At 50.5% G+C, this 18,792-nt stretch overlaps 1 protein-coding gene across 6 annotated transcripts in view; it reads left to right on the plus strand.

Annotated features, from left to right (window-relative positions):
• Acacb (acetyl-CoA carboxylase beta) overlaps positions 1-18,792 on the plus strand; it is a 111,776-nt gene that overhangs the window by 60,723 nt on the left and 32,261 nt on the right. For 5 of the 6 annotated variants that reach the window (XM_031337482.1, XM_031337483.1, XM_031337479.1 and 2 more), the window contains 12 exons: positions 703-853; positions 1,577-1,711; positions 4,812-4,958; positions 5,800-5,988; positions 6,555-6,617; positions 7,484-7,584; positions 8,436-8,524; positions 8,735-8,859; positions 13,005-13,118; positions 13,202-13,315; positions 13,869-13,958; positions 16,576-16,694. In XM_031337482.1, the coding sequence (XP_031193342.1) occupies positions 703-853; positions 1,577-1,711; positions 4,812-4,958; positions 5,800-5,988; positions 6,555-6,617; positions 7,484-7,584; positions 8,436-8,524; positions 8,735-8,859; positions 13,005-13,118; positions 13,202-13,315; positions 13,869-13,958; positions 16,576-16,694 (1,437 nt within the window). The remainder of the gene's footprint in view (positions 1-702; positions 854-1,576; positions 1,712-4,811; positions 4,959-5,799; positions 5,989-6,554; positions 6,618-7,483; positions 7,585-8,435; positions 8,525-8,734; positions 8,860-13,004; positions 13,119-13,201; positions 13,316-13,868; positions 13,959-16,575; positions 16,695-18,792) is intronic. The other variant, XM_031337481.1, reaches the window with a different exon arrangement.

The raw sequence follows: 18,792 nt of genomic DNA on the forward strand, positions 1-18,792 counted from the left end.
TGTCACCACTCCTGAGCTTCCAGCCTATGACAGGAGATGAGACACTCAGCAACAGCAGCAGAATAGGTGGGAGGATGCTGGATGCTGCAAGCTCTAGGCATGGAACATTGCATGATGGGTCCAGATACCTACAGCTCCCACAGGCTGACCATGCTGAAGTCACAGTGGTACTTGGATGACCCAGGCAGAGGAGGCCACCCAGACCTTCACCAAAGAGTGTATGTGCAAAAGTGTGTGTGTGCGTGCGTATGTGCCTATTAGAACCTACTCCTGGAAGCCAGGCCAATGAGGTGTACCCCTTTCTCATTCCCCAGCATCTGAGAGAAAGATATACCTTAGAGTTATACCTTAGTACACTTACACTGTCTTCTAACCACGTTCCATCTGCTAAGAATGTTCAAGATGTCTCTTAGGCTCTGCCCAAAGCCTGTCTTCCCCAGTTTAGGTAAAGGAAGGATTTGGAATCAGTTAAGAGTTATTGAATAGTATTGATTGATTTATTGATGGATCGATTTCCCTGTGGCAGGGCCTGGGGGGGATTATGTCAGTGATAGAAACTAATTTTTAGCCAGAAGAAGTAAAGGCCCTAATGCCTCACAGAGGGTGATGGAATGCCTGCCCTGGGAAGGGTAGATTCCCCTAAAGTCCGGTGCCCTTGCTGGGCCTCATACATCTCCCACATCTCCCACCCCCTTCCTGTAGTTACCGGATCACTATCGGTAATAAGACGTGCGTGTTTGAAAAGGAAAATGACCCCACCGTCCTGAGATCCCCCTCGGCTGGGAAGCTGATGCAGTACACAGTGGAGGACGGAGACCATGTGGAAGCTGGGAGCAGCTACGCTGAGATGGAGGTGAGCGCAGAGCCTGCCCTGGAGCTGTGGGTCTGAAACCCCGTCCCTCAGTCAACAGGCCTGGAAGATGTCAGTCAGTCACTTGAGGTGTTGAGATGATCTCCAAGCATGGGATGTGAGAGGCTGCTGCCAACAGTGTCTCGGCATTAAGTGTGTGCTGCATTTCACCAGACGGGTAGTTCTGTAGCTCACTCTCACCAGCATCGCCACACACAACTCAGGCGTGGCTATGGTGTCATTAGGTTATCAGTCACCAGGTCAGCATCCTTATAGTCCGTGCAGTCTATTACGATGTGATTGACTTTATACTAACCGCTGTGGGAAATAGGATTTAACTTGTGTTTCTAAGACAGAGGGCTTCCTTTGAAAATAGGAGGGGCCTGTAGCTGCAGCTCAGTGCTAGAGTGTTTGTCTAGCATGCCTAACACCCTGGGTTCCACCCCCAGTCTCACAAATCCAAAAGGGAATTTTCTGTGTCCGTGAAATGGGCAGCACACACACCTGCCTCCCTGGCCCTGTAGTTGAGCCCGTTCCTGGGTGGCGCCCGCGTGTGATGCATAGCAGGCTAGGAGAGATGACAGGTTCCTTGTCTTGTGCATGAGTGGTGCCCAGAAGTTTGCTATCACCATGATGCCCGCCCTTCCGCCGGCTCCAGTCACAGTCTGGGGTGACTCTGGGTGCCTGCCCTGGGGGGAACTCTGACCTATCCTCTCTGCCAAACAGGTGATGAAGATGATCATGGCCCTGAACGTGCAGGAGAGCGGCCGGGTGAGGTACATCAAGCGGCCAGGGGTTATCCTGGAGGCTGGCTGTGTGGTGGCGAGGCTAGAACTTGATGACCCTTCAAAAGTGCATGCGGTATGTGGCACGTGGTCCTAGCTGCTTTGGCTGGCTCAGAGTCCCACCATGTCGTCCTGTTCAGAGAGAGCCAACCAGAGTCTCCCCAGTCCTGTCCAGTTTGCATCATTCACAGATACACTCGGCTCAGGTGATGATGTAACATGGCAGCCATTCACACCAGCTTTTTTTTTTTTTTTTCCTGGTTTTTCGAGACAGCGTTTCTCTGTGTAGCCCTGGCTGTCCTGGAACTCATTCTGTAGACCAGGATGGCCTCGACCTCAGAAATCCGCCTGCCTCTGCCTCCCAAGTGCTGGGATTAAAGGTGTGTACTACCATTGCTGGCTCACTTCCCAGCGTTTAATCTTTCTTGGAGCAGAGAATAAGATCCAAGCAGAGGCCCATCCCCCATGACAGCCGTGGTTTTCCCTCGGTCCCTCCCCCTGGCTTTTGGAACCCACACTAGGCTCCTGCCTGGCGTCTGTTCCCTCTTGCTGGAAGGACCTGCCTCAGGCACGGCCAGCCCCTCTCAGGATGACAAGATTTCTCACCCGGCCCATGAAGCTGCCTTCTGCTTTCTTTCAGTGCTGGGGATAAACCCAAGGTCTTGATCATGCTGACAAGCACTCCAGCATTGAACTACAACCAGCCCTAGGATTTAACATTTTATTAATTGTTAATGTTGTTGTTGTTGTTGTTGTTGGTGGTGGTGGTGGTGGTGGTGGTGGTGGTGGTGGTGGTGGTGGTGTTATGTGCGTGTGGGTGTGTGTTTATGTGCCATCATGTGTGAATAGAGGTTGAAGGACAATTTTGGGGAGTAGGTTCTCTCCTACTATGGATTCAGACTTGTATGGCCGGCATTTACCTGATGAGCTATCTCAGTACCCACATGTATACGTATACGTATACGTATATGTAATTTGTAGGTATAATCATGCCATATTCTGTGAGTGATCTGGGGCCACCTTTAAAATATTGTTTCCTTCAATTAGTATGTGCTGTATAAACCAGATTTTATCTTTCATTGCAGCTTTAGATTTGCAGGATTAAAGATCATACAAAGGGTCTCATGTTCCATACACCTGTTTCCCTATTATTAATTTAACAATATTTATTGCTAATTACTATTAAAGTAACTATGTGATCATATCATTAGTCACGATGAGCCTCCACTGATGTGTAACTAACATGATACTTTACTCAGATTTCCATGTTTTTAAAGATGGTGGTTAAATATTCACAACTTAGCATCTTCACCCCTCCCTCTCCCTCTCTGTACTGTGTGTGTGTGTGTGTGTGTGTGTGCATTGTGAGTGTGTGATATATGTTCATTGTGTGTATGTGTATGTATGGATGTGCATATACTTGCGACATGTGTGTCCATCCATGCCCATATGCTAGGGACTAGCCACATGCATGTTAGGCATCATCCACTGAGCTTCCCTGCACCAGCCCTGCCTTCTCCGTTTTGAACATTCCAGGTGTTAAACCTGCATTGTTGAGCAAACACCACCATTGCTCAGGACACCCCCCCTCCTCCTCCTCCTTCTTCTTCTCCTTTTTTGCTTTTCGAGACAGGGTTTCTCTGTGTAGCCCTGGCTGTCTTGGAACTCATTCTGTAGACCAGGCTGGCCTCGAACTTAGAAATCTGCCTGCCTCTGCCTCCCAAGTGCTGGGATTAAAGGCGTGCGCCACCATGGCCCGGCAGAACCCTTCTTCTTACAAAACTAAAAACCCGTGCTCACCAGATACACACTTTCTACTCACACCTTGAGCAGCCCTGGCAACCATTCCTCTGCATCTTCCCCTAAGGATCCGACTACTCTGGGCTCCTCGGATGACAGGAGTCAGGCATCACTAGCCAGTTTGTCACTGGCTGACTTCACTTAGTGTGGAGCTCAGTGTTAGAGCGTGTGCATTGCATGTACAAGGCCCTAGGTTCAAGTCCTAGGCCTGGAGAGGTGACTTTTATTAAAGGCAGTTTCTGCTCGTGTAGAGGACCCAGGTTTTGATTCTCAGCTCCCATGCCAGGCAGACATAACCAGTGCCTCTGGTCTCCATGGTACCTCACACATGTGAACTTACCCCACTCCCAATACACACAACTAAAGTCTTCAATCCAAAATAAATATAAACATTTAAATCACATTAGTTAAGCCGGGTGTGGTGGTGCAGGCCTGCAGTCTCAGTACTCTAGACTGAAACATGAGGGATGTGAGTTCGAGGCCAGCCTGTGCTATGTTGTGAGACCAAAAAAGTCCAGAACCTACAAAGGAAACCAAGAATAAAATAGGGAGACATTCATTACAAAAAAAAAAAAAATTAAAACAAAAATAGAACCAATTCACTAATTCCCTTTAAAATTGGAGTATAAATCACCTATTTTGTGCCATTCGCAAGGAGATAATTTGAAAACCCTAGATCCAGACTAGAACTTAGTAATGTTGGGTTCCCAGGATGTTATTGTCTCTTGCTTATGTCTCAGGTTTCAAGTGAGTAGGCCGGTGGGTTCTCGGGTCAGTGTTTTGTCCTGGTCTGTCTGTGACCTATCTTTACATCTCACAGGTTTGCTCATCGGTGACCTGTCCTCCTGTCTCACACACAGGCTCCCTGGTCTGTCTGTGATCTGTCCTCCTATCAGTCTCGCAGGCTCCCTGGTCTGTCTGTGATCCATCCTCCTGTCTCACACACAGGCTCCCTGGTCTGTCTGTGATCTGTCCTCCTGTCGGTCTCGCAGGCTCCCTGGTCTGTCTGTGATCCGTCCTCCTGTCTCAAAGGCTCCCTGATCTGTCTGTGATCCATCCTCCTGTCTCACACACAGGCTCCCTGGTCTGTTTGTGATCCATCCTCCTGTAGGTCTCGCAGGCTCCCTGGTCTGTCTGTGATCCGTCCTCCTATCAGTCTTGCAGGCTCCCTGGTTTGTCTGTGATCCGTCCTCCTGTCTCATACACAGGCTCCCTGGTCTGTCCATGATCCGTCCTCCTGTCTCACACACAGGCTCCCTGGTCTGTCTGTGATCTGTCCTCCTGTCGGTCTCACAGGCTCCCTGGTCTGTCTGTGATCCGACCTCCTGTCTCAAAGGCTCCCTGGTCTGTCTGTGATCTGTCCTCCTGTCTCACAGGCGCAGCCATTCACAGGGAAGCTCCCTGCCCAGCAGACTCTGCCTATCCTCGGAGAGAAGCTGCATCAGGTGTTCCACAGCGTCTTGGAAAATCTGACCAATGTCATGAGTGGCTACTGCCTGCCAGAGCCCTTCTTCAGCATGAAGGTCAGGGCCTGGGGACCCAGGTGTGCACGGGACAGGAAGGCTTTTACCAACTGAGGAGCTTTGGGTGACTCAAGTGGCCTCTCTGTTTTTATTTCCATCTCAAACGGGGAGAGTGATCATTCTACCTGCTTGCCATGGCTGTGTCTAAAAAACAAACAAAAAACAGCTGAAGAGGGCAGAGCTTGCTCAGTGGCCCAGTGCTTGAGAGCCATGCACTGCTCTTCCAGAGCACCCACGTTTGGTGGCATGCCACCACCCACGTGCAGCAGCTCACAAGTGTCTCTAACTCCAGCTCCTTTTCTGGCCTCAGAGGGCACCATATGCAGCCTACACGCAGACACTGACACATGCATTTAATTTAAAAATAATAAGAATAAAGTAAAAAGGGGAAATGGGTAAAGAAAAATCTTTGGATTTTACTTGGTGCTAAGCAAGCGGTCCACGGCATAAGCTTGTCATGTGACCTTATTGTCTCCCCCACACCATGCTGGCTTCCTAGTTATCCAGAGAGGGACACAGGTCCTCCTTATATGGGGAGCCTGGGACAACTCTACTCTAGGTTACCATAGAGGCTGCTGGGCCTAGATCTCCATGAGTCATGAGCCTTTCTCCATGTAAACAGACTCCATGAGTCTGCCAGAGCCTGAGGAGGTCGAGTTGGGTAAGTGTACATGACAGACAGTGGTGTGTGCACAGCAGATAGGGATGCCCATACGAACGGTGGTACCCATGGCAGATGGGGATGCCACACAAACGGTGGTGCCCATGGCAGACAGGGTCACCCACGCGAACGATGGTGCCCACACATAAGAGAAGTGGCTGACGTGGTGTCTCTCCACAGCTGAAGGACTGGGTCCAGAAGCTCATGATGACACTCCGGCACCCCTCCCTACCTCTGCTGGAGCTGCAGGAAATCATGACCAGCGTGGCAGGCCGCATCCCGGCCCCCGTGGAGAAGGCAGTCCGCAGAGTGATGGCCCAGTATGCCAGCAACATCACATCGGTGCTCTGCCAGTTCCCCAGCCAGCAGGTACATACCCCGGTCAGCTCCAGTCAGCCTCTGCCAGCCACGCCCACGCCCATTCCTGTGTCAGGCCTCTCATCAGCTGGGCTAGCAACAAGTGTTGTGGGCCCATGGTTTCTTTTTAACTTTTCCTGTAGAACTCCAGTATTTTCTCCCAAGGGTCAGGCGTTTGATATGCACCCCAGTCCCCAGGTCTTGCACCAACCACTCAGGCTCAGGGGGAGGTCACGGGTGCAAATAGAGCTAACTGTGTCCCACAGAGGCTGGCTCAAGGCATTAGCTGTAGAACCTTGTCCCTGGGTCACAGGTTTTGAAGCCCTGTAGCTGAGAGCCTCATGCAACTTAGGGATAGGAACCATTAGTGTATATATTCCGTTAGTATATAAACTGTTCACTTTCTCTGCCCCATATAGTTTATTTTCTGCTGTTGAGCATTCTAAGGTCGTCTCCCCTCCGCCTCCACCATTGCCTCCTCCTCACCCTTACACCTCTGCCACTGGAGAAGCTAAGTCAGGCTGTTCCCAGAGGTCGACCATTCTAAAGGCGGAAACTGTCTGTTCTGTTTTTTGCAGTGCTGGGCCTCAGGCATGCTAGGCAAGCACTCTACCACTGAGCTACATCCCGAGCTCCTGAAGGTTGGAATATTGTTCAGCCATATAGAGGAACGAAGTTCTGATTCATGCTCCCACAAGGATGAGCCTTATGCTAAGGGCAAGGAGCTGCTCATAGGAAATGCCCGGAACAGGCGATCAGTGTAGAAAGGAAGTCTATTAGTGGCTGCCAGGGGATGGGTTGGGGGAGGGGAGGACCGGCTCCAAACTCGGCAGATACACCACAGCTGGAGCAGGAAGGCAGGTGTATCCCAACCGGATAAGGCCCCACTGAGAGAGGGATGCACTTGGAACTTTTCTGGAATTTCTCAAGTTTTAGTTTTCTTTAAAAATCCTTTTTTTGGGGGGAGGAGGAGAAGGCCTTGAGATGGCTCAGTAGGTAGAGATGCTTGCCAAGCAAGTACAGTGGCCTGAGTTGGGTCCTCAGAACCCACGAAAGGGTAGAACTGATTCCAAGAAATTGTCCTCTGACGTCCACATGTACAGTGGCTCTCATATAAACCACACACACACACACACACACACATACACTATAGTAATTTTAAAAAGCAGGCACGCCAATCTCACGAACTCTGACCCTTCCCCTCCTGCGCCCACATGGTTGCTGGACACTCCTTCCTCTTCTGGGTCCTGTCTGGGGTGTGGATCGACCCATCATACAGTTTGGTTACATCTTTGTGAGATTGTCGTCATTCTGGGCCCTGGGTAACCAGGGAGACATTGAAAGGGTGAACAGGGCTGTTACACAGAGGCCAGGTGCTTGGGTCTTTGAGTACAACCAGTCTGGGACCTCCCTGGAAGCCCATAGTGGGGTCCCCTCATAATACCGCCCTGTAGCAACTGGATCATGAGGCTGGCAGTGGCCCAACCTGTTCTGTGTTCTCATCCAGATCGCCACCATCCTGGACTGCCACGCCGCCACCCTACAGCGTAAGGCAGACCGAGAGGTCTTTTTCATGAACACACAGAGCATCGTCCAGCTGGTCCAGAGGCAAGTGCATCCCAGGCTGTCTGGGAGCCTGAGTAGCATGCAGGAAGCCCTGACTTCAACCCCCCAGCACAGGGAGTGGGAGGTGGAAAGGAAGCGCATCTCCCGTGTTTAGAAAAATGTGGAGGGATAACACACGGCAGTTGTTTGAAAAGGGAGGGAAATCTGCAAAAAGTGTTTTGGCAAATTTGCCAAAAAGTCAAGTTTGACTTTTGAAAAAGCTTCGTGTGTTGCAGGGCTAATTGGAAGTTTTTGTTTTGTGGCTAAAATCTGCTAAAAATCATTGAGTAGCTCAAACTCTTAAGGTTTTCCCTTCTCTCTGGGCCTGAGCAGGTGCTGTCTAGGGGCTAATAAGTTCTGGGTGATAGCCCAAGCTGGACCATGGTTTGATGGACAAGTCACAGCTCCTTTGACCTGAGGATCTGGATTGTACTCTAGATGCTTTAAAACTCCTGCCCTTCCCTGCCCCTCTCCTTCTCCCTCTCCCTCCTCTCCTTTCCCCTCTCCCTCCCCCTCCCTCCTTTCTTCCTTATCTCTTCCTTCCTCTTCCCTTCCCTTTACTTCTCTCCTCTCTTTCTCCTCCCCTTGCAGTGCTGCTTGCAACCAGGGCTCCGTACACGCCAGGGAAGTGCTCTACCACTGAGCTCCAGCCCAGCCCTTGGTTTTCTGAGGAAGGATCTCCCTGTATAGTTCAGGCCACCCTCCAACTCATACTCCTTATAGGAAGAGGGCTCTTGCAAGTGTGGACCTCCATGCCTTTAGTTCCTTCCCCTTCTTAAAGTCAGCCCCAGCTGAGACAGCCAGGTGTTCAGGTGACAGTAGGCATGGCGACAGGGTTGCTTTTGGTCCCTCAGATACCGCAGCGGGACCCGTGGCTACATGAAGGCTGTGGTGCTGGACCTCCTGAGGAGATATCTGAACGTGGAGCATCATTTCCAGCAAGGCAAGAGATGCCATACCCTACTGGTGTCAGCCATAAGCTCTGGGCGGAGTGAGGGAGGGAGGTGCCACAAGTTCTGGGCGGGGTGAAGGGGAGGTGCCACAAGTTCTGGATGGGGCAAGTGGGGATGGAGGTGCCACAAGCTCTGGGCGGGACAAGCCGGGAGGGAGGTGTCCTGGTCTCACCCTTCTGGGTCTCCTGTCTCTCCCACAGCCCACTATGACAAGTGCGTGATCAACCTGAGGGAGCAGTTCAAGCCAGACATGACCCAGGTGCTGGATTGCATCTTCTCACACTCCCAGGTGGCCAAGAAGAACCAGCTAGTAACCATGTTAATAGTAAGATGGGGGCCCATACCCGGGGTGAGGGTGGGGCAGGGGCTTGCCTCCCTCCTCCTCTCCCTCCTCTCTCTCCTTCCTCTTCCTCATTATATCTCCCATCCTCCTTACGCCCCTTTCAGTTCTGTCACGGAACCCAAATCCTATGTATGTTCTCTGTCATGAAGCCACATCCCCAACTTAGTCCCCAACTATTTTCTAGAAAGGTCCAGAAAGTAAAGACATAGACCTTATTACATGTGTTTCGGTCTCTGACCTAACCGCTTGACTCTGTTATTGTTTATGGTGTGGCTGCACAATAAAGCTTTATTAGTTACAATAGGCAGTGACACAAAGCACCTGCTCTGCGCCAGACTTTCTCGGTTGCTTTTAAAATATATTAATTAGTTTTCGAGATTACATACTAAATTCATTTATTGTTGTTGTTATTACTAGTATCATTATTAATTTTGACGTTAGGGCTCCCTGTGTAGCTCAGGCTGGTCATGCACTCCTCCTATTTAGATTCTCAGGAGATGGGGCAATAGAAGTATACTGATATACACATTAGTGCTAACTGCTCTCCAACTCCAAGATGTGGACTGTTTTCACCGTCCTTTGGCAGAGAGCAGAGGCATAAGGCCACCTGCCTTGGGGCGCTCTGCAGCTAGCATGGAATCAGGGTTTGTCAACACGGGCGTGCTTCCCAGGTATGAGCTGCTGGCCTGGGCCAGCCAGATCTAGGCCCTCACCGTAGGTCTTTCCTCTCACCTTCTTTAAAAAAGTGTGAGGTTTTCCCTTTGTTCTTACCCTAAGTGGTAACTGGCAATCTTTCATGATTGAAGACTTTTCCTTGGTAATCTGCTTTTAAAGGCAAAAGCAAAGTACCAACGTGCTCAAGTCCAGCAGCTCGCGACTCCAGGTGGTTGGCACAGGGGCCTTCAGCACTCAGAACTTTTATTACTTGTGTAGTTTAGAAGTATTTCATAATTTATTTTGAGGCAAGAGGTTCTCTAAATGACTTTAGTGTGTAGCTGGGACTCGAAGCTTAAGCCCAAAGAGATTATAATCATTGGGATTGGGGGGGCTCTACTCCAAGGGTGGAGATTACCCTTGGATCTCCTTTGGAAGAAAGATGTTCTTTCCTTCCGTTAAGCTGGGTTCAGTCCAGAGGTGAGTGTGGTGGGCACACCTTTAGTCCTAGCACTTGGGATTACAGTCTGTGATGCCAGCCTGGTCTATATAGTGAGATCCTGGCCAGCCTGGTCTACTGGGTGAGCTAGATGATAGACCTGTGATAACCTGTGGGTTATCCTGATGCTATTTGCTCCTGGGTGTATGTTAACTCTTCTGGGTATGAATTTTCTCCATGACCTATAACCCAGCCTTGAGAAAAATAGGGAAATTGGCCTAGCCCAGGCACCTGGGACCCTCACTTAGAAGGCTGAGTGTGGACCTGTGCACAGGTGGCTTTCCATGGAGATCTCTGGCCTGGCCGGGTGCAAGGGTTCAGGCAAAGGGGAGAGAGTGCAAGCAAGGAGGAGGAGGAGTCGCTGTCGCCTCCACTGGCTGCTGCAGCTGGCTACCCCTGGTCGCCCTGTGCTGGGTCAGGCTGGCCTAGGGTGAGAGGCCGACTAGCCAGCGAGGAGTGCAGGGAGCTTCAGGTAGCCCTTCGGAAGAACAGACCTCTTCCCAAGCAGCCGTGTTACAGCTCTTAGGACAGAAGCTCTCAGACGACAGTCCATGGAGTAGTTCTCGCACACCTTTATTCCTCCTGGATAGGATTCTTATGGCTTTGGGGTGGGTCAGGGTCTGACAGCAGGTACTTCTCATTGGCTTGGTCTGAGAGCTTGGAGATACCCTATCTGCATGTGGGAGGGCTGGGTGCTGCTTCTACGTGACTGATGACCACAGATCTCTCTGTGAGGGGTGGGGGGCGGGGTTGTGGGAAGCTGTAGTTTTGTGACAGGAGCCAGGAGCCCAAGGGGCCATAGTCACCTGCTGGGTCACCAGGATTTTAAGCCTGAGCTCAACCAGGGACCAGGCTGCCTATCACAGCTCACCCCCCCCACACACACACAGCTGAGCATGTTGCTCCAGCCATGTTTGTAGGGGTCGTACAGATGAGACTCATGGTTTCTTACAGCCTTTGATTCTATTTGTTAGAAAATACAGACTACTTCATACCTAGTGCAGTTTGGCGCCCAGGAGGCTGGATTAGTGATTTCTTTGGTTTGAGGGTACAGCCCAGCATAGCGAGAGGCTGTGGCCGCAGGCACATGTGGCGGCTGTTCAGGTGGCATCCACAGTCAGGAAGCAGACACAAATGAATGTCGCTGCTCAGCTCTCTTTCCCCTTTGTATTCCGTCCAGGGTCTCAGCATAGGGAATGGTTCCGCCCACATTCTGTGTCTGGAGATGACCTCACAGACAGGCCCAGGGCTCTGTCTCCTAGATCCTGCCAAGATGGCAATCATGATTAACTGAGGTGTCACCGATGCTTGCAGTGGGGGACTTTCCAGTGGAGCAGTGGCCCTGGAACGAACTTCCTTCCTAGTCCTGTTTCCTGGGATCCTTTAGCTGTCACAGTGCATTAGTGGCAATGAAAATAGAACACAATGCCATCAGCAGAATTGTGTCAGACCAGCTGCTTCCTAGACATGTACAGGAAAGGAAAAAAAAATATATTGTGAGCTTTTGTATGTGAGGGTGCCAACCTGGTGTTCTAATACACACTTGAATGCATGTGTCCACAGAGGCCAGAGGAGGGCGTCGGATCTCCTGGGGTTGGAGTTACAGGTGGTTGTGAGCTCACTGATATGGATGCTAGGAATCTAACTCAGGTCCTCTGCAAGGAACATTAAACTTTCTTTACGGCTGAGCCATCTCTCCAGCCCCAGCCCGCGTACCCTTTGAAAGGTGGACCTCTTTGTCTAGCTGCTGGGCAGCCCTGGGCTCTGTGTGCTTCTTGCAGCCACAGGGATGGGACAGTGAGAGCAATGCTGTAGCTGTCTGATCCTGTTGGGACTTGAGAGGGAGAGGATGACACCTGTTCTTGTTTTTAGGATTAGGAAAGCAGCGAGGGCTTTTATGGTTGGGACAGTGCGTGCGTGTAGGTGAGAGATGACTCGGCCTCCACTCTATAGGTGGCAGGGTGTCTCAGAGGACAGTGCAGGCTGATCTGGGTGGAGGATGGCAGTGGCTCAGCAGACCCTGCTTCCTCCTGTCATAGATCTGTCTCCAGTGAATGTCTAGGGAGCCCCTTCTCCGAGTTGTCCCTAAGCCCCGCTTACAGTGAAGACACTAGAGGAAGCACAGGGGCCCTGTGCACACAGCCCCATCTGCACCCACCCTGTGCACACAGTCCCACCTGAACCCTGTGCACACAGCCCCATCTGCATCAGAATAGCTCCTCGATCAGCAGAAGGGACACAAGCCTGGGCCAGGACGTGGCTCAGTGAATAGAGTACCTATTACACATGTGTAAGGACCAGAGTTTGGATCCCCAAATTCCATGTAAAAAGCCACCGGGTACAGTGGGCCACTCATATCCCAGAACTATGGAGCTGGAGATAAGGGACCCCCAAGGCCAGCAGCCTAGACCAGCCAAAGATCAGTGAGTTCCTGAGTCCAGGAAAAGACCCTGTTTCAGAAAATAAAGCGGGGCTCAGTGAAGGAAGACTTCTGGGTCGGTCTGGTCCTGTTCCTACATTCATATGTGCACATGTGCATGCTCATCCACATGCATGTACTCCCCAGCACAGCCCAACAGATGTGAGGGCATATGTGGGGTGCATAAGTCAGTGAATGAATGAAGTGAACCTACAGCACAAAGAAGCAAGGGCTTCCCCCCACCTCCCCTCAAGGCAGGGTTTTTTAGTGTAGCCCAGGCTGGCCTTGAACTCACAGAAATCCACCTACCTCTGCTTCCTGAGTACTGAGATTAGAGGTGTGAGCCACCACTGCCCAGCTAAGGGCTTTTTATAAAGAACTGGCTAGATGTGTTTAGAGAGTTGAGGCTAGACTCTCTTCCATTCCTACTTACCCCTTCACCAACCTTCCCGTCCCCACCCCATCCTCTTACCTCTCCCCCACCTCCCTGACCAGCCAAGTGCTGGCCCTCTGGGCAGAGCAAAGTCAACTTGGGTTTTGTTGCTGTCCCTGAAGGATGAGCTGTGCGGCCCAGACCCCGCCCTGTCAGACGAGCTGACCTCCATCCTCAACGAGCTCACGCAGCTGAGCAGGAGCGAGCACTGCAAGGTGGCCCTCAGAGCCAGACAGGTTGGTGTCAGAGCATAGGGTCTGGTGCCTGCTCCCTTCCTCCCAGCTCCTGCCATCTCTGTCCTCCCTCCTCTTGTTTGCAGGTTCTGATTGCCTCCCACCTCCCCTCCTACGAGCTGCGGCACAACCAGGTGGAGTCCATCTTCCTGTCCGCCATCGACATGTATGGCCACCAGTTCTGCCCAGAAAACCTCAAGGTGAGCCTCAGGGATAGACCATGGTTTTTTCTTACCCTAAAGGAGCGCCCAGTTTAGCCACATCTAGTTCAGAGTGGCTAGGATGGTCCCAGGGAACATCAACGGACTCTGGGAGTTGTAGGTGTGGAAATCTGTTTGCAGGATGCACAGGGCAACAGGATCGAGGCTTTCCTGGTCAGTACAGGGTTAACACTAACAGGTTTCTTTTGTTGTTCTTTTTTCTGGAACATGCCAGGAGGTGTCAGTCCTTTGCAATGGGGGTGGGGGCTGGCACTGACTTGGTCTTTCCAGGCTCCTGCCAGTGCCCTAGCTTATCATAAACTTCTAGGCACCCATCAGCATTTGAAACTGGGGCCCTGCCCTGGGCACAGTCACCATTCGCTCCTTCATTGTCCAGATCTCCCAAGGCTCTGTGCAAAGAACCCCCCTGTGTCAGGGACACTGACTGCAACAGTGACTTGTGCCTGTGTCACCCTCCCCTGCCCACCCTCCAGCTTCTGGATCACACCTGCTCATGTTCCTTTTGCCTGTTGGCCCCTCTTGTTTCCCATAGAAATTAATACTTTCAGAAACGACCATATTCGATGTCCTGCCCACTTTCTTCTATCACGCTAACAAGGTCGTCTGTATGGCGTCCCTGGAGGTAAGGAGAAACACCGACCATTTGCTAACCGCCTGCCTGCATGTCCCAACCCTAAGTTTCGTGCCTTGCAAATGTGACCTTTTCTCCCTAAGGAAGGGGTTTCCGTTCTCCTCTCACAAAGGATAAGTTGAGCTCAGAGATGTGAAGCAACTTTCTCAGGGCTACATAGACAGGGACGGAGCCAGGATTCACATTTTATTGGTTTTCCTACAGAGTCCATGCCAGCAACACTGCTAGGGTCTGTGGCATTCTAAGCTTCTCTACACGGGGCACAGCTGGGCCACACCCCTGTGCCAAGCCAGACGTACCCTGTCCAAACTTCTTATTCATGAGTAGTCAATATCCCAAAGACTTGACTTACTTTCTTTCTTACTTTCTTTCTCCCTTCCTTCCTTCCTTTCTCTCTCTCTCTCTCTCTCTTTCTCTCTCTCTTCTCTCTTGTAAAGATTTATTTATTTATTATATGTAAGTACACTGTAGCTGTCTTTGTCTGGCAGACCCCAGAAGATCTCATTATGGATGGTTGTGAGCCACCATGTGGTTGCTGGGATTTGAACTCAGGACCTTCGGAAGAGCAGTCAGTGCTCTTACCCACTGAGCCATCTCACCAGCCCCTCAAAGACTTTTCTGTCCGAAGCAGAGGACACAGAGAACAGCCTCCCTGGTGGGGCGGCCGCCGGGCACTCTGTCCCAGTGGATTCCTCTCGGGGGGATTGTAGTCGGCGTCCACTCCTGCAGACAGGAGCTGGTGTCCCCTGTTCAGCACCTTCCTTACCCTGGACTGAGTTGGGTCCCTGACAGTCTTGTCTCACCCTGGACCTTCAAGCCCAGTGTCTCCACTCCTTGTGAGCCCCTGTCTTTTCCTGCATCTTTTAGACCCCGTGGGCCAGTCACCCATGCCATGCCAGCTTTGCCTAGGCCTTCACAGAGACTGGTTTAGGCTTTTGAGCTTGTGACAGCTGCAGGGAGGTGCCTCATTCTCGAGACCCAGGCATAGCCTGTTAGATGTTATTTTGACAAGGGTTATTTCCTAGTTGTATCGATGAGAGGTTTTGTTTTGTTTTTTTAAAATTTATTTATTTATTTATTTTATGCATATGAGTACACACTGTAGCTGTACAGATAGTTGTGAGCCTTCATTTGGTTGTTGGGAATTGACTTTTAGGACCTCTGCTCACTCCGGTCAACCCCGCTCACTCCGGTAGGCCCTACTTGCTCAGTCCCTGCTTGCTATAGCCCAAAGATTTATTTATTATTATAAATAAGTACACTGTAGCTGTCTTCAGATGCACCAGAAGAGGATATCAGATCTCATTATGGATGGTTGTGAGCCACCATGTGGTTGCTGAGATTTGAACACATGACCTTCGGAAGAGCAGTCAGTGCTCTTAATCGCCGAACCATCTCACCAGCCTGAGAGCTTTATTCTATCTTTTAAAAACTTTTAGTTAATCAGTTTTGTGTGTGTGAGAGAAAGAGGGCTCAAGAGTGAGCAGGGACTACATGGAGGTTAAAGGTCATCTGTTCAGGTGGGATTACACACATACACATACCCTTTTTAATTTTTTTTTTTTTTGAGGCATGGTCTCTCTTCTGCTGCCAGGCTGTGTGCGCTGGACTGGGAGCTTCCAGCTGGCTCCCCTGTCTCTGTCTCCCAACTCAGCATAGGGATGCTGGGATTTCAAATGTATGCCACCGCATATGGCTTTTTACACCAGTGCTAGAGATCGAATTCAGGTTGTCAGGCCTGCACCGCAGTTATTTTACACACCGAGCTGTCTGTGTGACCCCAGGATGTACCTCCATGTGCTCCAGTCCATATCAGGCACATTTGTTGAACATGGTTCAGGTTCTCCCTGTGATTCATGCACACTGGGGATGTCCATTCTAGGCTCAGGCTGTTGAAATGGTAGGGTTATTGACCTCATTCCTGAGCAAACTCCAGTTTAGTGATTTACAAGGACAAAAGGGACTCAGGCTGTCATGGTCACAACTGTGACGTATTTATTACACAGACTGGAAGGCAGACAGCAAGAATGGTGGGTGTAGGTGATGCTGACAGATCCAGGGTGGGCAACCTTCTCTGAGGGGAACCACAGTAAGTGAAATCCTCTGACAGTGACGTATGACATGTGTAGTTCTCCTGGGAAGCTCAGGAAACCCCAGGTGTTCTTGGCATCCCGTGTTGAGATGAAAATAGCTGGAGTATTAGGGGAAAGAGAAAACACAACCTCCCCCCACCCTCCAAATAGCTACTAGGAATTTAAAATTACGTGGCTTGTGGTGTCACATTCCAGTTGGTTAGAGTGGAGTTGACAAACTATAGCTCACAGGCCAACAATGCCACTGCTTTTTTTTTTTTTTTAAATAAAGTCTTATTAGAACACAGATACATACACTCATTTTTTTTTCAATGGTGGCTTCCATGCTATAGAGGCAGAATCTAGGGGCTTCATCAGGAATAAGGGCTCACAAAGTCTGAAATGTTTGCTCCTAGGCTCTTGAAATCCCCTTCCGTGCAGCTTAGAGAGCCTGCAGCTGTCCTGTGCATAGCGCTTTGCCCTCGGAAACCTGCTGGTCTCTGTGAGTGTTCACGGTCCTCCCTCTGCCCCGTCAGGTTTACGTGCGGAGAGGCTACATCGCCTATGAGCTAAACAGCCTGCAGCACAGGGAGCTCCCAGACGGCACCTGCGTGGTGGAGTTCCAGTTCATGCTGCCATCTTCCCACCCCAACCGGTAGGGATTGCTTTTCCTTGTTTCTTTCTTCATTGTCTTGTCTCTGGAAGGATCCAGCAAGTATGTGCACCTGCTGGGGAGACCCCTTCCTCACTGTAGGTCTCCTGCAGCATGGCATGCTCATCTGTGGAATGAGGAGAGCCACCCAGTGTCATCTCCCATCAGAGACCCATGTATGCTGCCTTGAATGCCCCTCAGTGGATGTGAAGTGACAACCTAACCAGTCAGTCACATTCAGATGTGGGCTAGTGAGGTAACAGAGCAGGTAAAAGCACTTGCAACCCCAAGGACCTGAGCTCTGTTCTTTTTGTTGTTGTTGTTCTTTTCAAGACAGGGTTTCTCTGTATAGCTCTGGCTGTCCTGGAACCCACTCTGTAGACCAGGTTGGCCTCGAACTCAGAAGTCTGCCTGCCTCTGCCTCCCAAGTGCTGGGATTAAAGGCATGCGCCACCACCACCTGGCTTCGAGCTCGGTTCTTGAGACTCACATTATAGAAGGAGAAAATAGACTCTTGGAAGTTGTCCTCTGACCTCCACATGTGCACCATCACACAGACACACACACACACACACGTTATAAAAACAAAAATTTAAAGTGCTGGGTCATCATGTGTGGGTCTTGGCAGTATACTGCACGGGGTTCTAGAAAATTCCATCACTGCAGTGGACCGTGCTGTCCCAGACCACAGGGAAAAGTAAATGATGTAAGGGAACACGCCCAGGACAGTGCTTAGCGCAGATGAAGCTGTGTTAGCAGTCTCGGAGTAGTTTGGCTTGCACTCTTACAAACAGAATTGCTGTCCGGTAACACTAGCCGGGTGATGTGTGACGCCTCTATGTATAATGTGTCTTTATTCTCCTGATGCAGTTGTTGTCTCTGAGGTTTACTGCCTCTGTCTGCTAACCAAGGCCGAGTGCTGGTTCTTCCAGCCTCTGTACAATCTTATCTAGGCCTAGGATGTTTGCAGCCTCTGAGACTAACTGCTGAATAAGCTCACCCTTTCTAGCTCTTTCTGATTGCTGGCTGATTCAACTTAGCTGTTCTGGATCAAACTCCTCTCCAAGCGGACTGATTCAATCTGGCTTCTCTCAGCTTCTCCTGAGTTTCCCTGCTTGGCCTCAAACTAACTTTGGCAAAAATTTGTTCTAATCGTCTGACTTCTTATTCTCTGGCTCATTCTGTCTTCACCTGTGTCTAGCTTGTTCTGTCTTCAACCTGTCTCTGAAAAACTCTCCCATTCAAACTGCTTCCTCTCTCTGCATTGCTCTTATAAGTAGCCTCTCTTTCTTCTCTTCTCTGGTGAGAGTTGGGCAAATCCTATTCTGTCAAATCGTTCTCTGATTCGTCACTTTGTCTGCCACTCAATTAGACATCACTTCAAATATGGCTGCCTCCTTCTACAAACTAACTTTATACCTTCGTAGTTTGGGATGAAAGATGTGTGCTAAGGGCATGTCTGTATTCCAGCTGGAGGGATCAAGGGTGTGTGCTAAAGCTGAGCCACAACACAACTAGAAACAGGTTTTCCACAACACAATCTCAGGGTTCACAGTGTGATCAAAAACATGCAACATCTGTGTTCTCAGTCCCCTCAGTCCTTCCATCAGCTGACCAAACTGTCTTTCATCTCAGTTCTGAAGAAGAGAGTCCTCAGATCTCCTCTCTCCCACAGTCTGACTGTAAGAACATATGCTTGAATCTCACTCAGAGCTCTGTCCCAGGCACCTGTGGCTGCTGGGAGCCAGAAGCGGGGCCAAGGGAGTGGCTTGTCTGTGTCCTCTGGGAGTCTTCATTGTTTTCATGGGGATGTCTGTCTGACTGCACACTGCTCACAGTATCTTTAACCCCTTATTTCAGAAGCCAGGTAGAGTGTGGAACCTTCTAGAATGTAGCTATGTCTTCCCACCAGGATCCAAAGGCTCCCTCCCTCCCACTGTCCCTGGTTCCCCTGTCGTGGATTCTCACTGGGTTTCCCAGAGGCCTCACTTGTGGCTGGAGTAGAGGTCATGTGCCTTGGGTTCCATGGGTCAGAACTTATGTACATGAGGCAGGGTCTATGTTTTCCTGAGCAGGATTTCCTGATTCTCTTGTGATATGT

The sequence above is a fragment of the Mastomys coucha genome, unplaced genomic scaffold (assembly GCF_008632895.1).
Source record: "Mastomys coucha isolate ucsf_1 unplaced genomic scaffold, UCSF_Mcou_1 pScaffold22, whole genome shotgun sequence".
Classification (NCBI taxonomy): domain Eukaryota; kingdom Metazoa; phylum Chordata; class Mammalia; order Rodentia; family Muridae; genus Mastomys; species Mastomys coucha.